The sequence below is a fragment of the Pteropus vampyrus genome, unplaced genomic scaffold (genome assembly GCF_000151845.1).
Source record: "Pteropus vampyrus isolate Shadow unplaced genomic scaffold, Pvam_2.0 Scaffold122, whole genome shotgun sequence".
Classification (NCBI taxonomy): Eukaryota; Metazoa; Chordata; class Mammalia; order Chiroptera; family Pteropodidae; genus Pteropus; species Pteropus vampyrus.
This window is the reverse complement of record NW_011888903.1, coordinates 2,445,997-2,468,200: the sequence shown is the minus strand read 5'-3', so window position 1 is coordinate 2,468,200 and position 22,204 is coordinate 2,445,997. Positions and strand designations below refer to the sequence as shown.

At 41.9% G+C, this 22,204-nt stretch overlaps 1 protein-coding gene across 1 annotated transcript in view; it reads left to right on the top strand.

Moving 5' to 3' along the window:
- Positions 1–22,204, top strand: part of PTPRM (protein tyrosine phosphatase, receptor type M) — a 737,127-nt gene that overhangs the window by 711,435 nt on the left and 3,488 nt on the right. The window contains exons 23-30 of the mRNA XM_011366167.2: positions 829–983; positions 1,250–1,385; positions 3,110–3,259; positions 3,997–4,170; positions 5,198–5,329; positions 8,739–8,864; positions 10,800–10,963; positions 16,640–16,775. Of these exons, the coding sequence (XP_011364469.1) occupies positions 829–983; positions 1,250–1,385; positions 3,110–3,259; positions 3,997–4,170; positions 5,198–5,329; positions 8,739–8,864; positions 10,800–10,963; positions 16,640–16,775 (1,173 nt within the window). The remainder of the gene's footprint in view (positions 1–828; positions 984–1,249; positions 1,386–3,109; positions 3,260–3,996; positions 4,171–5,197; positions 5,330–8,738; positions 8,865–10,799; positions 10,964–16,639; positions 16,776–22,204) is intronic.

Genomic DNA, 22,204 nt, shown 5'->3' with positions numbered 1-22,204 from the left:
CTCTTTCCTTCTGCCTGCCTCCAGTTCAACAGCAGGCAGCTCTCCCACTTCAACTTACTGACCTAACATAGAATTCCAGCAAAATTCGATCTTCTTGATATACATTTGCGTACACACCTATCTCCCACAAACCAGATGGGACAGCCGCTGGAAGACAGGAGACACTGGCTGACACCTCTGTGGCCCTAGCGCCTGACGCCATGCCTGAAGCATTGCGTTTGCTCAAATGGTTGGTGAACGGATGAATGAATTAAATTAAAAAGAGAAATCTAACAAACGGAGTCACAAATGAAAATTAGTTCTCTGGTCTAGCTAATTGGAAAGTAGTCCTCACTCATTCTTCCAGCAACATTCTCCATATATCCACAGTGTGTACACTGCTCGAGGACCTGGGACAAAGGTACCAGAATATTGAGGAGAGAGAACAAGGGTCTGGCATTTCGGTAGCTGATCTCTTGAGCACACAGATACCCTTTAAATCATTCAGGTCCCTATTCTGTGCCTCTTTCTCTCTGAACTCATCTCACATTGTACGTAGGATCTAAATCACAAAAGTCAGAGTCTACTTTTTAGAAAGGAATTTCAAGGAATCTGAGATCCATCCATTTGCTGGAATTACTTCAAATGTTATCTCCCCTTTCACAAACATCTTTCTGCCTGAGGCTTTGGAAGTGTGTGTGAAATCTCCAGGAATGACCTCCTTCCCAGAAATTTCTAGTTTCCTAGCCCTAGGTTTAATGACTCATAGGGGTACTTGACACTCTCCTGTTTGATCATCCTGTATTTTCCTTTATTCTCTTTCTGCATCCTGCTGACGGATAATGGCAGAGGGGTGTTCATGAAATCCGAGAGATCAGACAGTTTCACTTCACTGGCTGGCCGGATCACGGGGTCCCTTACCATGCCACGGGGCTGCTGGGATTCGTCCGGCAGGTCAAATCCAAGAGCCCGCCCAACGCAGGCCCGTTGGTGGTTCACTGCAGGTAAGCAGCATGCCCAGAGCCTCTGGAAGGAAGCACAGTGGACAGTGGATTCAGGTCTCCTTTGGGGTGGTAAAAACTTTCTGGAACCTGATAAAGGCGATGGTTGTAGAACATTGTGAAGAAGTGAAATGCCACTAAATTGTACACTTTAAATGGCTCATTTTATGTGATGCGAATTCCACCATAATAAACAATTTTTATAAGAAGCAGCAGCAGCACAGGATCCTTTTTCCTCCACTGACAGACCTCTGTCTCCATTTTTTCAGTGCTGGTGCTGGGAGGACTGGCTGTTTCATTGTCATCGACATCATGTTGGACATGGCGGAAAGGGAAGGGGTGGTGGACATCTATAACTGCGTCAGGGAGCTGCGGTCCCGGAGAGTGAACATGGTGCAAACAGAGGTACTGTACTTCCTGTCAGTCCCCATCAGTCCTCTGGCTGGGTCCCGAAGGCCTCTCCTGATCCCCCATCTCCCAGAGCGAAGGAGAAAAGAAACACTGTAAATTCTCTCCTGGAAACTCCTTAGAAGAAAAAGTGATATACCTGGCAATCTGTTTTCTTCCTTTCCTTCTTTCCTTCCTCTCATCTTCCTTTTGTTTTTCCTTTCATAAACAAACAAAAAAAGGCCAGGAGTCTCCCAGATAACACAGCCAAGAACATCAATTTGCTTATGCTTCTGGGTCAAGGAGCCCTGTAGAATCTCTACATACATTAAGACTTCAGGGTTTTCAATACCTGTGTGTTATGTCTTTTAAACCAGCTGGTGACCAGAACAAGACCACTCCTGAGAATAGCCAGGTATTTTTCCTGTGGCTCAAGAGTAATCTCTGTACATTTTGTTCTCCTGCATCCCAATAGCCTGGCATTGTGGGAATTTGCCTGTTTTGCAGAAGCACTCTGTTCCAACTAGTACTTCTATCAAGTAGAATTCAAGGTGTATCAGGAATTTAAGTTTTTGAGAAAAAATACATCCTGCTCCTAGCAAAATCATATTTTTACTAATATTTGATTGTTTTTAAATAAGCATTATATCCACCACCTGGAAAATGATTTATGAAGCAGAACAAATAAGAATCCCTTACATTTGGATTGTGCATAAAGCTTACACAAGCTTCTAGAAAACGTAATTCCTTTTTTTTAAGCTAACATAAAAATAGCAGAAACTGTAAATGCTACTTTTATGGTCTTTTTTTCTTTAGAATAGCGGTTCTTTGTTGTAAAGATAATGATAATAATGTATTTTTAATGTATTTTACAGTTGATCAAACATTGCCACTTCCACTTTTTCACTTGATCCTCTTTTTTTGAGGTATTGTTTATTGGTAGTGAGTTGTTTTTGAGACCTATAAGTCCTAGTTATTTATAGAAATTAAAGTAAAAAGTAATGAGACATTTTTACATCTCATGTAATTAAAGGTCAATAATAAATATGATAAAACTATAGTAATTAATTTTAGAGAAAGTCAAAGCCAATTTTGAATTAGAGGACCATTTTTAAACTGTGGACTTTTTGTACATACAAATAAGAGCTCTTCTCTGGACACTTAAGAACTTCTGTAATTATCACATTAATTAATGTTTCAAAATAAATAGTTCTAAATGCTCACAACTGAGCATTTATTTTCACGGTGATGTCAAGTTTCCCTGGACCTTCTTTTCATTATTAATTAGGTCAGCAAATTCTATTTCATTATAGATAGATAAGATTCTGTTCATTTCCTTATCTGAAATATTGAGTTTCAAACTTCTGGAATCAGAATCGCAGAAGTATTTTAGCCACAGTTACTCTAGTATTACAGTGTTACAGTGGTTGCTCTGGTAATTTTCAGTGTCTGATTGGTTTAAATCAGTCCATATAACACTTGTGCATTGAGCCTCTGTTTGTCTTTTCCTCCTGTTATACTGCCACACGTGGCCGTTCAGCAATGTGCCAGCTGTGCCTTGTGGGGAATACACCCTCTTCTAGGAGTCAGATCTTCCCACTTGATTTCTCTTGGTTGGGAACACACTGTCTGTGGTAGACCACCGCTCCATTGTCTTAACCATGTGGAGCTGCCTTCCCTGCTATAGATCTCTGGGTTACCTTGATTTCCGTATTACTAACTAGTCCCATCTGCTTCACCAGGAGCAATACGTGTTTATCCACGATGCCATCCTAGAAGCCTGTCTTTGTGGAGACACCTCTGTCCCTGCTTCCCAAGTCAGGTCTCTGTATTATGACATGAACAAACTGGATCCACAGACAAATTCGAGCCAGATTAAAGAGGAATTCCGGGTAAGTCATGCTAAACGAAGAGGCGAATGACTGTGATGTTGCTCCTTAAGAAATATCCCTAAGTCAGATCTTGAACACTCAAGGCAACGCAGGGTTTCTCAGCTTCAGCAATACTGACATTTGGGGCTGGATAAATCTTTGCTCTGCAAGCCATTGTGTAGGAGGCAGCATCCCTGGGCTGTACCCACTGAATGCCAGGAGACCTCTACCATGTCACCTGCAACAACCAAAACTGTGTGTGGACATTGCCAGTGTCCCCTGGGGACAAAATGACCTGATTGAGAACCACTGGTTCAGCAGAGCCATTTCCCACATTTGAAAGCAGACACCAGGCAGTCCCACGGTGCCACGCAAGTGCAGCCAAACCAAGCGAGGTGCATTCAGAGTACTTGCCTGGCAAGAGTTCACTGTTGCGTTTCTCATACTCATGTTCAGTCTAAATGTACCTGGTTCCAGGCCAAACTCTACCCTACCTCTTACTCTCCAGTGTCCATATGTCTAGTCCAGCTCTTAATCCTACAGATTCACAATGGCCCTTATGTCTGGTGAGCACTGTCTGTGGTCAAAATCCAAGGAAAGAAATGAAAATATAACTGTGTAAATAGCGGGATGGGAAAGGTAGGCGAGAGGACCATCTTGTAGTCAGCTTTAGGAAACGTGGATCTGGTGAAGTCCAAACTTGAGACAATGCTCTCTCCAGCAATCTCTTCCCCATATGTCTGTGTTTTGTCACGTAGACCCTGAACATGGTAACACCGACACTGCGTGTGGAAGATTGTAGCATCGCGCTTCTGCCCCGGAACCATGAGAAAAACCGGTGCATGGACATCCTGCCCCCAGACCGCTGCCTGCCTTTCCTCATCACCATTGATGGGGAGAGTAGCAACTACATCAATGCTGCCCTCATGGACGTAAGCCCATGACCTTCTCTCAGAAAGAAACAGGAAGATCTTTCTCAAGGGGGACCAGCTGGGAAGATGGCCAAATGTGTCCTGGGTCTTCTTCAACTCACTTGCTGTTTGTTTTTTGTTTTCGTTTTTGTTTGTTTTTGTTTTAAGACATAAACTATTTTTTCAACAAAATACATTTCAGATTCCACATATGGTGTTCTGTCAAGCGCCAACTTTCTTGGTCTCTCGGAAACCACCAGTCCCTAAGTATTGATAAATGAAACGTGTTCTGGTTACTCTCTGAGCATTTAAATTTTTAACCTGCTGGCGGGAGAGCAAAAGACAGCTATTAAGTCACCAAGGCAGTGAAGTGGGATAATATTTTCACAACATTATTTTTGTTCCCTTTCCTCCTAATTTAGGCAGTAATTAACAAGAGGGAAAAATCACCTGTCAGTACAGATAGTACACAACTCATTACTTCCTGTCAATCTATTTACTTCTAACTGAATGAACATTTGCTATTCAATTGATGGGAAAAATGAATGGGTATTTTCAGTGCTAATGTGGAAATTTTAATTCTATTGGTATGATATCAGTAAAAGGGTATTAAACTTGTTTGCAGCTCTCCAAAGCAATAAAAACCATGTGTATCCTTTTATGGCAGGAATAAGTAACGCCATCATGCATATAAATGACAAGGGAAGATTTTTAAGAAAAGCAAAACTTTTAATTACGCATATTTTTAAAGTTAAACTTTCTCCATTAAAATAATTATGTATAAGGCCAATATTGCTTTTCTATCAGAAATAGGAAAAAAAATTATGAGCTACTTATTTTTTCTTAGTGTCAAAGTGAGAATATTTTATCATTATTCTGCAGATAAGTTTATATTTAATCTATTTTGGGGTTGACAATGGTGATAGAATTCAACAATTGTTAAACATATTGAGTTTTATGTCACAAATGTGTATACATACAAAATAACTTCGCTTCCTCCCTTCACATTTTCCTGGTATATTTGGATCTTTCTTGTTTGTGTTTGCAGAGCTATAAACAGCCTTCAGCTTTTATAGTCACCCAGCATCCTTTGCCAAACACAGTGAAAGACTTTTGGAGACTGGTTCTGGACTATCACTGCACGTCTGTAGTTATGCTAAATGATGTGGATCCAGCCCAGGTGAGACTCATGAATTACTGTAGTCAGAGCTCGTGCCCAGAGTCAAATCTGTATTTACTTTGTTTGCACATTGAGAAATTCAGGCTCCGGTGCCAGGTTACAAAACCAGGAGAGGATTGAGAACTGGATATGCTGAAACACAAATGTTAAAAATCAGATGGAATTAGGGATTGGGGCAGTAAGTCATCTGAAACCAGAAAAAAAAAGCTGCAGTCATAGATGGCAGGAGTGACAGGGCAAGATAGAGTCAGAAATCGGGCTGTTCCCAAAGGATGGATGTACTGACAGGAGGGAGATATGAGGTAATGGGCAGAGTCAGAGCTGAACAGAAATGTGAATGTCGCGAAGCTGGAATCAGAGAAAGCCAAGCCGAGAGCCATGAAGGAAGGACATCTGCATCTCACAGCCCTTGGTCCCTTCACAGGGAGATTGTCGTAGTGGAGTGACAGTGGAGACTGACAGACGATTTTAAGAGACGGCAATCAGTTTCGTTAACTCTTTGATAAAGATATTGAAAAGAAATAAAAACGAGACTTGACGATAAGAGAAGCCAGAATGACAACTGGGGCTTTTTCGTAGCTCCTCTTCTAAACACAAAAAGATAAAGAAGGGGCAGTGATGACCCAATATTAACAATGGGGTCAGAAACATTTTTTCTAAAGCGACTTGTCAGGCAAGCACTAGGCCCTTTAGGGGCTGAATTTATTACTTTAGGGTACAGCTATTGCAGTCACAGGCTTAACTACCATGACAGTTATGAGAAGTTTGAATATAGTGTGTTTTCAGAAAAAAAAATTTTCTGGAATGGAATTAATTTCCTATCTAGTATAGACAACTTAAAAAAAAAAAAGGCGTGACGTATTTTAGTATTTTAGCATCCAAAGTGGACAAGATTTTTCCTTCCTAAAATCCATTTTATTGCCCTCAATCTGCCATAAATGGCATGAACATTCACTTCAATTCTATAATATTTTAAATTGTGTTTGAGGCACTACATTATATTGTTAAGGCTCTAGCCTGAAAGCTAGTTAATAAAATAATAATGAGTAATTCTTGTTCTCATCTAGTCCTTTTTGCATAAGGAGCTTAAATATTTTAGAAGTCTTCCCCATTGATCCTCTCCAAAGGATAGATTGCAGCCATTTGTAAAGACAAGTAAAGATACCTCTCGGAGAGCCTCAAAGATGTAGCTCAAAATAGGACCAAGGATTCTGGTTTTCTAACTCACAATGCCATGAGTTAAATTAAGAAATCTTAATTCAAGGTTTTTTAGTCATAGATAATTACAGGATAAGGGACTTCTTCCCTCTTCAGAATCATCCTTTTTCCACTAATGTGAATCCTGAAATGTAGTGATATACTATATTAGTGAGCCAGATGTTAGTGATTTCTGTGTGTTCTTTTCGAACAACAGTGTTTCAATTCCGAAGCTGCATTCTAAACCAGACTGTCTGGAGTCAAACCAAGCCTTGGCTGGCCATTGGTAGGAGGGACAAAGAGACTCCAGTTCCATTCGGCAGACAGAGCTGATTTTCAGAGTGAGAGAAAAGAGGCTCCTGGGAGTCAGTCTTTTAGAGAACACTAAACTGAGCATTTGAACTTAAAGGCTTTGCAGTTGTACAAGAATAGCACTCAACTATATTTTAAGTATTTATAGGTCCAATTCATAGATGTGTTATGCACCATTTAAGCCATTTTCTACACGGTTTACTTGGGCATAGTGCAGAATGCAGTGTGCCAAGAGCCAAGTGCCAGCCCGGGCCATTCATATTTCTCTAGTGTAAGTGACAAGCTTTTGATCAGGACTTGAACCTATATAGAGCAAGCAACGCAAATCTAGCCCAGTCAGGAATAAAATGGGCAGAACAGTTCAAATGCACGTGTTAGGGCTTTTATTACCATCTCGGCTTCCCATCGTAATACCTATTAATTTTAACAGTGGTTACACCTGGGTATCAGAAAAGAAATAAACATTAGCATTCTGTAGTTCGATAAGGCAGTTTTCTAAGTTGTCACCAGGAAGTGCTGGCGAGGATGGAAAAATTTCATGAAAGCATTATTTAAAAATAAATAAATGTAATTTCTAAAATGCTATGGACTTAGCTAACATAAAAAATACCCTCAGTTATCCTACTTTCATTCTTGATCATAAAGTCCAAACCTTTAACTTCTTTACAATAGAGAGGGGAAGGTTGCTATTTCGGTCGACCCACTGTTAACTGAAAACTGTCTTGCAATCTTGGATATAAATCAAACTTTGCAACCTTGGACAATGGGATTTTAGATCCTTCGGAAAATAAAAGCCATTAAAAAGGAAATTCAGCTAGTGGATTCTCCTGTGTGGTACATCATTCTCTTGAAAGTGAGATTGATATGTTTTTCATCTCCTCCTGGCTTAATAGAAACTGGTTGCAAAATAATGAGGTAGTTCTCTCTTGTCTCACCGCAGATCTTTGTCCCTCAGGTAAATCAGAAAGGTCAAAGTTACATGTTACTCCCAAAAAAGTTACTGAAATATCAAGTCCCAAAAGAAGTTTCATTTCCAACTTTAAATACCTCTTAGGGTCTTGAGGCTTTAAGAAAGGTTCGTGAGAAAAAAATGTCTTGGGTGTTCTCTCACCTATCTCCAAGTTTAGTATTTCCGTGTGATGTTTATGAAAGTGCCTCTTTGATAAGCCACCATGCCCAGCAGCACTGAGTCCTACCACACGGAGTTGTGTGTCACGTTCGTGCAAAAGTTCTAGTTTCCCAGTGTCACCGATACCTGGAGTTTAAGATTCTAGGCAATTGTTTTTAATTAAAGGCATCTCCAGGTAAAACAGAAAAACATTTATTCTTATTACACCAGGTTTTTAGATCAGCACTTGGGAAGATTTGCACCAGAGCGTGAAAATGCAACCCAACACTGTTTTCAGTGTCTTGTCACACACACACAAAAAAAGGCCCTATTATCCAAAGTGATTACAAATTACAATGCAACTTCATGGGAGGATGGAGATTTGGGTGTTGGTAGGTATGTGTGCCGTCTTAAATATCTTAGCTCTTACAATGGTAGTTAGTGGCATTCCCCTAGGGCCTGGTAAGAGTTCCTGTCAGCTGCAAAAGGATCTTACAACAGGATATGTTGGATAGCATCCACATGACCTCCTTAGAAAGCAGAATTGCTCATGGCCTAATGATGCTTTCTGAAAAAAATGAAGAAAAAAGTACTAGGAGGACAGATAAGAGCTGAGGAGTCAGCCAGTAAGAAAGTCCTAAAGTCAAATTGAGACAAAGAGAGGAAGGAAAGAAAATGAAGTGAATCAAAGAAGTATTAATAATTGCTGATTGTCTATAGTGACCTTATCCAAACTGTTCATGGTAAACTTATTCTTATCCTTAACCTCATGTTTCTGTGTTTTGAATTCAGTTGTGTCCACAGTACTGGCCAGAGAATGGAGTACACAGACATGGCCCCATCCAAGTGGAATTTGTTTCTGCTGATTTAGAGGAAGACATCATCAGCAGGATATTTCGTATTTATAATGCAGCCAGAGTAAGAATCACAGCCAATATCACTTATATTGTGGGTTCATTATTTTCTCTTTTATTGACTATTTAGTGTGCTCCTTTTGTGTCAGTCACTAGTCTAAGAGTTTAGAATATATCAGTGAACAAAACCAAGCTCCCTGACCTTATAGAACTTACATTCTAATGGGAGAAGATAGATAATAAGTGATAGATATAACAGCTATAATAAGAGATGTAATACATTAGAAAGTGATAAATTCTATAGAAAAAAAAAGTGGAGAGGTAGAAAGTGATAGGGCCATGCACAGGGAGGGAGAGCAAGGTTCTGTCTTAAATAGATATGCCATGAGAGCAAAGACCTGACAGAAGTGAGGAAACAGCCATTCAGCTCTCTGTAGAGTCAGCTTTCAAGCAGAAGTAATGGTCAGTGCAAAGGCCCTGAGACATCTTGCCTGCTGAGTTCTAGGAACAGTAAAGAAGCTGATATGGCTGGAGTATGGTAAGCTAAGGTCATCTAGAGGGAAAAGGGTTGGTCAGGGGTGATAGAGATCATGCTGGGCCTTGCAGGCCACTGCAAGGATTTGGGCTTTTGCTCTAAAGGAAATAGGGAGCCATTACAGGGTTCGAGTAGAAGAACCACATGATATAATTTACCTTTTTAAACGAGCACTCTGGCTTCTGCATTGAGAATAGACTATAAGAGAGCCCCATCAAGAGGCTATTATGACATTTCTCCAGGTTAGAAATGACAATGGCAGGACAAGAGTGGTATCATTTGGAGGTAGGAAGGGGTAGAGAGAGTCTGGTATATTCTGGCAGCAGAGCCAGTAGGATTTGCTGACAGATTGAATTCCAGAGGGTCGAGGGTAACTGGAGACTTTGGTCCTGAGAACTAGAAGGATGGAATTGACATTAACCGAGTGAGGAAAGGCTGTGAGTATATAACCAAACTATTGGGGAGGGAGGGTCACACACGGATAGAGAGTCAGGAGTTCAATCTGAAATATACTGGGTTTGAGATGACTATGAGACACCTAAGTGGAAATATCAAGTAGATGTTTGATATTTATGAGGTCACCCTCATGTGACCTCATAGATATTTCATATTCAGGAGAGAGGTCTGAACTAGAGATATAAATCGATGATTTTTTGGAATATTTAAAGCCATGAGACCAAATGAAATTATCAAGTGAGAGACAGAAGAGAAAGGGACCCAAGAACTGAGACTGAGGCTTCCATCATCAAAAGGTCTGGGAGAAAGAAAGGCCAAGGCAGAAGGGAGAAAGGGTAAGGGAACAGGAACAACTGAGTGAAGAAGGTGTCAACGAGAAGAGAGTGGTCAACTCTGTCAAATGTTGCCGAAGGCCTCTAACTAAAATGAAGACTTAGTCCAAGTGATTTAGCCATGGCCAAGTTAAAAACAGTTGCTTTTTCTAACACTTTCTTGAATACTAGAATTCTATTTAATTATGACTGAAGATTAATTAATTATTGATATCTTAGCAAGATTTACACCAATATGCAAAACCGTATGGTACAGGAAACACAGTGCAGTCTATTTCTCACCCTGAGCTCAAAAATATCTGATTATAATTTATCCTTTACCTTTAATTTACCTGTAATTAAATAAAGCCATTTTACTACTTAATGCACAATATAGTCAGTGCTCGTGTTGTGTGTTATTTTTCACTTGGTTTTTGCGAAATTGTGAGCTTTATGCTTCACTTTTATTTGTCTGGCCTGTCATTTAAAACACCTTATTTTTTAGAACATCTAGAGATTAAAACTCATAGCTCTCAGGCCAGGAGAAGCTTGCTTCGTTATTTGCAGGCAGGCCTCGCTTTTAATGATGCCCTCCTTCGATGAGAAGACTGAGTAGGTAGAATCAGCCCACCAGAATGCAATAAAGTAAATAATGCCTGTTTTCTTTCCACTCCTTGATCGTTGCCTGATTCTTTAGCCCCAAGATGGATATCGGATGGTGCAGCAATTCCAGTTCCTGGGTTGGCCAATGTACAGGGACACACCGGTGTCCAAGCGCTCTTTCTTGAAGCTCATTCGCCAAGTGGACAAGTGGCAGGAGGAATACAACGGCGGTGAAGGCCGCACAGTTGTGCACTGCTTGTAAGTGTGACATAGTCCCACTGGCTCTTGGGAGCCAATTTTTATGCTTTGGGGAATTTTCTGAGGTGGTTGAATTTTCTAAACTGTTGGTAACTTGAAATCGTCCATAATGGAAGCATTTACATCACAGAAATCAACAAATGCTACAAGTCAGGGCTCTCTCCCACACAGCAAAGCTAGCTTACCATCACACTAGTTGGTAATTATATTGAAAACTTCTTCAGAGGCTTCAAAGAACTGTCTCTTTTTCTTGGTGGTTTTTAAGAGACTTTTGTTTTGGGGTTTTGTTTTTTGTTTATTCTTTTTTTGCCATGGGAATGCCTATATTGGGAAGATTTGGTCAGAGCCATTGTCTTTACAGTGTGATCTCCAGGCCCCCAGTTTTAGCACGGTGGGAACCTCTGCTACAGAGCAGTGCCTCTCAATCTTGGCTGCTCATGGAGAAGCTTTAAAAAAAAAAAAATCCATGCCCAAGCCACATCCAAACCCAATTAAATCAAAATTGCTGGGGGTGGACCTAGCCAACAGTGTTTTTTAAACTCCTAGATAATTTCAATGCATGGCCAAGATGGAGAACCGCCGAATAGACAGCCATGCTTTTCAAAGCACATTCACCTGCATTTTCTCATTGGTGATGACATGTAGCTAATCAGCCAGCTGGAATTGGCTTAATGGAGCAGGCAATTAGAAAGTCATGGCAGTTAGGGAAGATGTTTAGAGAATTTGTGGAAACAAAGTATTAAGATTACATCTCCTTTCAGTGGAGTGTCATTAGAAGCATACAATGAAGTCTCTCCCAAATTGAAAGGAAAATAAAGTTTTACTCTAGATCCACCAACCTCAATTAAAATGGCAAGCTTGGCCAAGCTGGGTTACTCTCCGCTCTGTGCCTGGATCTCACACAATGCTGCCCCCCACCCAGGGCTGTAGGAGGCCTCCCTGCCAGCCCAGAACTCAACAAGTCAAAACATGGCATGTCTCATCCTGCAGGACACTGCTATTTCCTTGGAAAGAGTCTCATGAACCTACTCACACTTAACTCTCACCCAGAGGTCTCAATCCTTTGTCCTCTGAAAAGCCGTTTGTTAACCACTCTTCTCTTACTACTTTCCCCCTTCCTTCTCATGGACCCAGTTCGTTAAAAACATCTCTACCAAAAAAAATGCCAAAAAGGAATGATTAATAGCTCACATCCCCATTTTTATTTCTTTAGGTCCCAATATAACCTCTGGTTAGACTAAGATCAGAAGGTCACCAGTGTGAGTTGATATAATCCTAGCAAGGAAAATTGACATTTTAGTTAGAGTTTGTAGTATATCAAGTTTTTTCGAAAAAGTAAAAATAGTGCAGATAGCCATTTCTGCATACGAAGTCTGCCAGCATCCGGAACTAGGAGTGGAATGCATGGTACACTTTTGATTAGTAGCTTCCTTACAATGGCCTAGTGCTGTAATCCAAAGGACTAAGTCAGAATGGGGGCAGTCGAGGCACCAGGACAGGCTTGAGAAGATACAAAGACCCCTTACATCACTGCACCTAGTAGACAACCACCAACTGTACTCTTCCAGTACACAGCTGTGACCCTAGGACTAAACAATTATATTGTTTTTCCATGTGACATCTAAAACAGCAGGTTGTTCTTTAACTGTAGTGGATGCTGTTGGGCATCTGTTGTCTCTGGCCTCCTGCTGGCCCAGCACCCTTTCCCCTTCTTCTGGTGAGAGAACCTCGATTTTTCTTTGGGAACCATTCTCTCCCACCGTAAAGTCCTTGTGGTTCCTGTGATGCTGCCTTGCTCCCTTGGCATCAGGTGGACATGAGACCCAGGCTTGGTGAGGATGTTTATTGTTGTTTAGACTTATAAATCTAAATCTAAGACTTTTGGGTTGTGAGAGACTAAGTTAGGTTAAATTGGTATCCTCCAGTAAAAGCCAGGAAAGAATGCTTTGAACCAGGACAGCTCCCTGGTATTTAGCATAGCGTAGCGCCACCTAATGGCTGTGGGCGGAGCATCCCTGCCAAAGACAGACCTGCAGGTGCTGTAAATTGAATGGTTCCTTGAGCCACATGTACTCACAATAAGCAAATAGGAGATTTGTTCTTTAGACGTGTCTTCCAGCTAATAAAACCAGAAGAAATGTAAGTCGTCACCATTTTGCAGTTCTTAATGAAAATAATGGATGTAGACAACAGTCCCTGACAGGTGCTGAAAGCAGAGGCAAAAAGCTAATTGGAGGAAAGCAGTGTGGTATCAGTGCAAAGACAGAAAGTAGACGAAGGGAGCAGAAGACAAAATCCAGGAGCCAAGCCACACCTCAGGGTCACCTGATTTACAACAAAGGTCCCACAGCAGCACAGCTACTGCAGGGCAGTGGGCAAGGTGCCTGCATGCCTGGTGTCCCTCCACATACTACACACAGCAATCATGTCCAGGTGGATTATAGGCCGAAGTGTGAAAAGGAAAGCAACGAAGCTTCTAGAAAATCTTCATGACCATGAGGTAACCAAAGATATATGACACAAGGCACAGAACACTAGCCATGAAGGAAACATTGATAAGTTGGATTTCACTGAAGTTAAGCATTTCAGTTTATCAAAAGATACCAATGAGAATGAAAAAGCAAGACAGAGCTTCTGGAAGAGTTTTATGATGCATATGTCTGACAAAGGACTCATAGCCAGAATGCCTAAGAACTACTGCAAGTCAGTCAGGAAGAGATAGACAACCCAACTGTTTGGGCAGAATGCTTGACAAGAACTTCATTTTTAAAAAAAGAATATTCAAATAGCCAATAAGCATAGAAAAAGGTCATCAGCACCATTAGTTTTCTGGAAAATACACATTAAAACCAGATTCAGATGCCACTGCATACTCACCAGAATGGCTGAAATTTAGAAGACACACAAATGATAATACCAAGCGTTGGTGAAGGTGTCGAGTAACTAGAATTCCTGCACACTGCTGTTGGGAGGTAAATATGCTATAGCCATTTTGGAACTGTTGATGGCATCTACTAAAGTTAAGTGTAAATACATTCTCTGAGCTCCTCTCCTAGGAATGTGACTACAGAAATAAGTCGTGTATGCACCACAAGACATATTCATAGTAGGTTTACTCATAAAATCGGAAACTAGAAACAGCCTAAATATTCGTCGGCTGTTAGATAAATAAATTATACAGAAGTATATCCATTCAATGGAATTATTCTCAGCAACATAAAAGAATAAACTACTGATATAACATGGATGATTCTCACACAGATAATATTAAGTGAAATAAGCAATATTCAAAAGAGTATACATACTGTATGATTTCATTTATTCAAAATTCAAAAACAGACAAAAGAAACTTATGATGCTAGAAGTAAGAACAGATTATCTTTGGAGTATTGATGGTATTGATGAGGAAGGAGTAAGAGAGGAGTCTAGGGTGCTGATCATGTCCGTAGTTTTGTCTGGTTGTTACATGGCATATGCATTTGTAAAAATTAACAGATATATACTTACTGTTTGTGGACTTAATTGTCAGTATTTTATACTTTATTTAAAACTGATTTGGAACTTAATGGGCTGATCAAGCTGACATTTGAACACAGTGATTAATCCTAAAATCACAAAACAAGGAACAACTTGATATCTGTGCCTGCTTCCTAATGAAAGTAAACTTATAAGGTATCCTCATCCAAAAAAAAAAAAATTATATGAAGCTCTGGAGCTAACTCCCAATTTACAGGAAATACAGGATTAGAGAGCGACATGTTAAATAATTCAGAGACACAATCAGTGAAAACAATGCAGAATATGGAGCTCTCTACAGGAAAAATAACCCATTTCTTCCCTAAATAAATTGCCAAGAAAAAAAATGAGCAAAGAGGCACCTATAAATTAAAATAAATTTGCAAGACATTTCAACCAAATGCAAAATATGTACTTTTCTTGGATATGGATTCGAAAAAGACAACTTTAAATGTCTGAAACAATCTGGGAAATTCGAACAGTGACTAGAAATTTGGTTATATTAAAACAGTAATATTTAATTATTTTAGGTGCGATAATGATATTGTGTTTATTTTTTGAAAAAGATCCCTAGCTCCTTGGAGAAGTGGTTGATTCCAGAGCTGGTACAGGATGAGTCTGGAACATCTCATGGTTCCAGAAAGTAAGGCCATGCTCAAAAAAAGATGCTCAAAAGAGCACTGGAGCCAGCCTAGTGGAGCTCCTAATGGCTGAAGCCAGAACAACTTCAGCAACAAATATTGATACTCTTGGATTTTAGCTCATAAAATAAAGCTAATATCTGTAAGTGTAAACTGACATAAATAATAAAATAAGCAAACAAGCAATTTTTTTAAATGCGGGAGAAAGAGACAGCTCTCTCTTATAGAATGTTGAAGGAGAGAGGGAAGTAGAAAATCAAGCAAACAACACAGTGATCATTGTTACAGACAGAATCCACTAATGGATGCTAAAATCAATGGTGAAACTTTGAGGAGAAACAAGAAATTTGCATAATCTCAAAGTATCTTTTCCATGCTATGTATTAACCACAGAGAGAAAGGTAACATCTACACAATGAAAAAATCTGCTATACATCCACCATCTTAGTAAGTGATCAAGGTTAACGTCACCAGCAATAAGACGATCCAATAACACGAACCCCTTGAAGGACCCAACAACCCTTCTGTGTTTTTCTTGCCAAAATGTATAACCTTATTTCCAATCATGAGAAAACATCAGACGAACTTAAATGAAGGGACATTCTTCAATTGGTATTTTATAGTCACTTCTCAAAATATGCATAGGGATCGTGGCTACTTTCTTCACCTACATTATTTTGTATTACACAAAATAACTGACCAGTACTCTTCGAAAGTGTCAAGGTCGAGAAAGACAAGGGAAGACTGAGGACTTGTCACAGATTAGAGTTGTCACTAAGGAGATGTGACAACTAAATGCAAGGTGGGATTCTGGATTGGATCCTGGATCAGAAAAAGGACATTCGTGAAAAAAAACTGGTGACATTTGACATCTATAATTTAGGTAATAGTTCTGTAGCCATGTAAATTTCCTGGTTTTGACCATGTACTATGATCATGTAAGATGTTCACAGTAGGGGAAGGTGGGTACACAACATTCTGTACTAGTTTTGCAGTGATCGTATATGTCTAAACTCAATTCAAAATTTAGAAATATATACATGTATAAAGAGCCCTTATGTTTTAGAGATAAATAATGAAATTCCAAATGGATTTTTTTTAAGGCCAAGTCCTACTTTGAACAGAACCCACCCTCCTCACCAGTTTACCTGGCAGACACCAAATGAGGTGTTTGTTCATTGAAAATTTTTCGAGGTGGGCCCTCTCAATTGATAGATCTACAAAAATTGATAAGGTGCTCCTTTAAATTACATAATCCAGGACTGAGGTGAACTTGGATTAGAAAGATGTGCCAATTTCGTATCACCTCCAAGCAGGTGAGCTGTGACCCAGCGCTGAAGCACTTTGGCTCCGTGCGCTTTAATTAGAAGGACTGGCCCAGCTGGAGAGCTCCGGCTCCGAGGCCTGCACCGGCACCGGTTCCCTCGGGTTTTTGCAGCACTTCTACAAGATCGCGTGCGCAAATACCGTGCGATGTAAAGCCAAACAAAATCCAACCGTCTGATTTCTCTTCTGACAGGAATGGGGGAGGCCGCAGCGGGACCTTCTGTGCCATCAGCATCGTCTGTGAGATGCTCCGGCACCAGAGGACTGTCGATGTCTTCCACGCTGTGAAAACGCTGAGGAACAACAAGCCCAACATGGTAGACCTCCTGGTAGGTGCTCCCCCTGTCCTGCTAAATGGGGCGTTTTCCCGCTTAGCAGAAGACTCCACACTATCTCACAGATTTGTGGTGAAACCAATTCACAGAGGAAGAGACTCATTTTCAAAAGTGTAATGTAATCACTTCGCTTACAAAGGTTTTTCTCCCTCTTCCCCCTTACTTTGCTCTGTCACAAGGAGACTTTGTCTAAACGCATGTGAAATGTGGAAATAGTTGAAACTCACAAGTGAACATCCTTATTAATTTCTGTTCTTGGCAGTGCCATCCATGAGGCTTAAGCATGTAGTCTTCGTGGAGAAGAAATAATCATAGCACATGAAATGCCAGATTTTCAAATTATATATTTTATAAATAGCTTAATCACCTAATATTTATCAAAGCTGTGAATTTTAGTTTGACAACCAGAATGTTGCACTTAATTATGGTGACCATAGCTGAGAAAAGGATTAGAGGAGGTGAGAAACAAAGGACTACGTGCAATTATTTTCTTACTGTTTCATGAAGTTTTTTTTTTTTTTTTTTTTTTTTTTTTTTTTTTTTTTTTTTGTGGAGCTGTTGAAGTGCCAACCACTGTGACTCAAGAATAGTAGAACAGCTTAAAAGAGTAAGCTTTTAGATTAGGTTTTTGTACTTCTCTGTCCGTGGGGGAAGGATCTGAAAGGAAATAGTTTGATTAATCCCAATGTCGGGAGAATGTCCTGGGACGGAAGAGGGAGGAAGAGATGGCCACTGACAGCAAGCATGGAAAGCCTGTGTTCCCCAGGGCCACAGAACTGCAGCAATGGGGTTAAAATGTAAAATATAATAAAGAGACTAACGAGTTGAGATTTAAGCTCATGTTGAAGTAGCCATGGTCCCCAGTCATTACAGCAGCACCTGGGGCTGGATAATGATAGTGACAGATGACACCAACTCCTGGAACACATCTAAGTCACTCTCCAGGAACATCTGCTTTCCCCAGATATGTTTCATGTTTGACGACTTGTCCAACTTCCAAGAAGCATGGTGCTGGCCAGGGATTTGGTGAAGGAGGGCCTGTTTGGCCGGGTGCAGACTCACACAGCCGTCAGCAGTTATCACATACGCTTCTGTGGATAAAGGACCCTGCCCCCAAAATGACTGCCTTCTTTTCCCTGCCCCAGAGAAGCCGGTGAAAACCCAAACTGTAGTCTCAGCTCTGCTGCTAATTCAAGTTGTGACCACAGACAAGTTAACTTGGCAGTTTAAGTCCTCTTGGACAAGGCACTTAACTTTCTTGGGCCTGAGTTGTATAAACTAGGGATAATACTGGTTTACTGAAGTGATCCCATGTGCCGATGTATGTGAGAGTGTTTGGGAAACTGCAGAGGTGAGAAAGGTGGTTCTTGATAATGTAGGTGTCCGTAGGGCGTCATGCAGCCAGCAGCCCACCTGAGGAAGTTATATTCAGCATTGGATGCAGAGGAGGTGGCAGCTAGCAGCTAGTATTTATACGGTGCTTAATATGTGCAGCCACCACTCTAAGCACCTTTCACGTGTCACAGATTTCATGTGTATGGGCTGAAAGGCTGATAGGTATGTTCCACGGTTTCTAGAACCAGCCCCTCCCAGAGGCAGAGAACTATCTCACTCATACCATGAATTTTAAAGGGTTCTGCCACCACAGAATTCTCAGTCTCCTGGACTGGAAGCAATTGGGAAAGGGCAGTTGAGCAGTCAGAGGTGGCTTAAGTTTAAGACAGATAAGAAGGCTGGCAGAGGATGAAAACAAATGTGTAAGTTAAAATGTTCTGACTGTGAGTTCCTTTAAGCTCCCTGATTCATGGACAGAAGATGTGTGGCTTCCAAACTTTGGTTGGTACCAGAGCAAAGCTACCTTGATTTTAAAATGTCATTTCCCTCTCAGTGTGGCCTTTCCTCGAATGGCTCTGGCTGCAGCTTTCATCATTCATAAATTTTTATGGACAGAAACAATGTGGCTTTTTCCAAATCAGTAGTGCCAACCGTGGGACAGGGTGATTCTTCATGGAATGAATGGACACCTGGGCGGTTGGACCAGAAGGAAGCTTCTGATTCCAGCTCACTACTTAGAGTGTTCTGTCATTATGTATGATTCAAATAGAGAAAACAGTACCCTTAGATGCCCAGAACTTGGAGGGTCAGCATCAGTTACGGGATAAGGCCAGGGGCTAAGAAATATAGGAAAGTTTTGCAATTTCCTGAGAAAAATGTCTGATAAATTTGTCACAGTGAACGTTAGCAAGATAACATCTGGTGACCTGAGAAAAAAATGTCACAGTCCTCTTTGCAGTGGGCTTGAAGCTTCCTAAAGAAGGGCTTTTGTCATTTGTTTTTGTTGTTGTTTTTGCCTATAAGTACAATTTCTGTTTAGTTTGATATTCGTGTGCATGTTGGCTGAGGGAATTAATTCCAGTCAGGGTGATAAGATCTGGTACGATTCTTTTGAGCATGAAAGATCATCTGAGACCTGAGTTTCTCCTAAGCACAAGGTGTTATACCTACCAGCAGCTGAAGAGCACAGACTACTGAGTCTGCTTAGCTGCATCTCCGTAGGATGGTGAAGTGTCTGCTGGAAAGCTTCGGAGTGCCCTTCCGTGCTGGCCAGCCAGGGCGGCAGGTGGGATAGGGTGGGGAGAGCCCTGGCCTGGGCCCCACTCCCTCTACTCATGTGTCACATGCAGAGGTGGAATCATGCAGTGGCCCCTTCCATTGAGAACATGAAAATTCTACCACTACCCCCTCCCTGCCAGAGTGGGATGCATGCGTAGAGGGTCAGTGTGTCTGTCTCCACCACCCATTGAGGCTCTGATTTTTCTAAATTGCTTCAGAGTTTGAAAATTCATCCATCTGTTTTGAAGTGTCAAGAGAGATCCAGAGGCCCTAAAAGATTTATTTCTTCAAATTTTTAGTTTTGGAAGCTCTGGAGAAAAGCCAGTTGATTGCCAGGAAGCAAAATAATTTATGACACAAGACTAGAATTTTTTTCCAGCAGGGAGAGGTATGTGTTCCTGACCCCCTTTTCAGTCCAGCTTTTAAGTTATCCATCTCCTCAATCAGCGTCCAGTCCTTATCAAAAGTCTGAGTCCCAGGGGACAGGCCAGAACCCACAGTCTGAGATTTGAGCTTCTTTGAAACTATGATAGTTGTGGGAAAACCGGCTGCTTCAACAAACGTTCCCCTCTCACCTTTGTCCTGTTCACTTGGCTTTTGAGGTTTCCAGAGCTCCTCTGTTTTAACAGAGAAACAGCCTTTAGGGGACAGAGCCTGCCTAGAGATAGGTATTATCCCCTGGGATGTGGTGTGAGCTTTGGCCAGTTACCAAGATCAAGGTAATTAACACATAGTTAAGGTGTGGGGAGTGGGGAGAGAAAGCTTAAGATCTATCTACTCTAAGCAACTTTCGAGTATATAATACCATGTCATTAACTGTAGTCACCATGCTGTACATACATCTTCAAACTCGTTCTTCTTATAACTGAAAATTTGTACCCTTGACCAGTATCAATCCATTTCCCCCACCACCACCACCTCCTCCTCCTCACCCCCGCCCCGAGCCCCTGGCAATGACCATTTTGTTCTCTATTTCTATGAAACTGCTGCTTTTTTTAATGGGAGCTTTAAAAAAATTCCAGCCCCTTGGCTCACCCCAGAGACCCTGATCCAGTTGATCTGGGGTCTGGTTTTGGCCGGCAGTGGAATGGTAAATGTCCCCTGGTGGTTCAAAAAATGGGGTTCAGCAGGATATACGGGTCTCTATTTCCTGCCACGTTGGCTATCATGTCCAAGCCCACCTCCCTTCCTTCTGCTCAGACCAGACCCCTGCCGGTATCTCCCCTCCTGTAATGTAGTGCTGGCCTCCCAGGTTCAGCCCACTCTCCTCTTCAGTGCACTAAATAGAATACACTGTACAAGTTGTACGCTATAAGGCCTGCGGTCCTTCCCCTTGTGCATACGGTACAATGCATCTACTGTGTGTCTAAACTGCTCCTCTAGAGTGCTACTCGTAAACTTGCATGAAATTTACAGACCATTTGAAAGGTGGGTTGTTTTGGGGTGAGGAAGTAGGTGTGTGGAGGTGTGGGTGTGTGAGTGTAGTGGGGTGTGCGTGTGCAGGGATATGGGTGAGTGTAGGTGTGTGTGTAGGTGGAGGGGCGTGCACATGTTGGAGTGGAGGGTGTAGGACTCAAGTGGGGACTCAGGGATGTGCACCCACCACCAGCTGTGGCTGGAGCTCTAAGGTGGCATTCCACTTTCCTTGGGCCTGGCCCTGCTGCTGCCCCACTGCCCCTGAGGCTCAGAGCCCTAGAGGAGCAGCCCCTGCCATCCACTCTTCCTAAGTCTTCCCGTGGTCAGTCTCCTTGCATCTTAAGGAAGCATTTGGAGTAACCTCTGCTAACGCCCTGTGCCCACCCCCTGCCCCAGACTCTGATCTCCTTGAAGCAAGGGCTGGCCACCCACCTCAGCACCAGCAGAGCCTCTGGCTCCAAGGAGGTGCCTGGTAAATATTTGTTGATTGGTTGGACATTTCTTCTCTGCACCCAGACCCATGTCCATCTGCAGCTGTTCCTGGCTGCCCTCTGGAATCTGGGGAAGGCTTTGGCTACATGCCAATGGGTCTGAGTAGGAAACCAAGCACAGATCGTGCATGGGGCTTTGAGGGAAGAAGGTTCTCCAAGCATTTTTAAAAATATAGATGAAAGTGATAACCCATTCCATCCATTTTTAGAGACACACAGCTGTCTTGTCGAGGGGTGTGGCTGGTCACCCAGTGTGGCCTAACTGGAAACATTGAACCCAACAGTCCTGTCTATAATAATTGGCACATGGGGACCATTTCACCCTCCTGGTAGGGGCCTCCGGCAAGATCTTTTCCATACTGAAGATTCTTCCAGCACAGGATCTGGCTGACACTATGAAACTTGTCTTGGTTTCAAAACGCAGGTGTGCCAGGGAGGGAAGCTCTACTGCAGGTGAGCCATGAAGACTCCTCTTTGAATCTTCTCAGGCAGGCGACATGGGGTGTTTGAAGTGCCAGACTACCTGTCAGGCCGCCAGTTCCTCAGACACAGGCAGCATGTGCCAACAGAGGCACAGCCTGAGCTCCTAGAGAGGCTCCCAAAGCCACCTGCTGGGGCTGTGGCCTTGACACCCTCACTGAGTGAGCAGGGACTTTCAAAATAACCTCGCTTTTAGGTGCCATTTTAGATTTCACTTTCTCTGTCTTTGTGGGAACGAGAGGTGTGGTCTAGAGTGGAAGTAGGGTCGGGGCCTTGGGAGGATAGCGGGTCACGCTGGTTACCATCCTACACAAGGATGAGCCCTGCTCACATCGCTTCCTCATGCCGAAAGCCAGCTGATCTCCCTCAGATCGGGAGAGCTTGGAACCAAGGCATGATTTTTTCTTGTGTTTATTTTTTTTT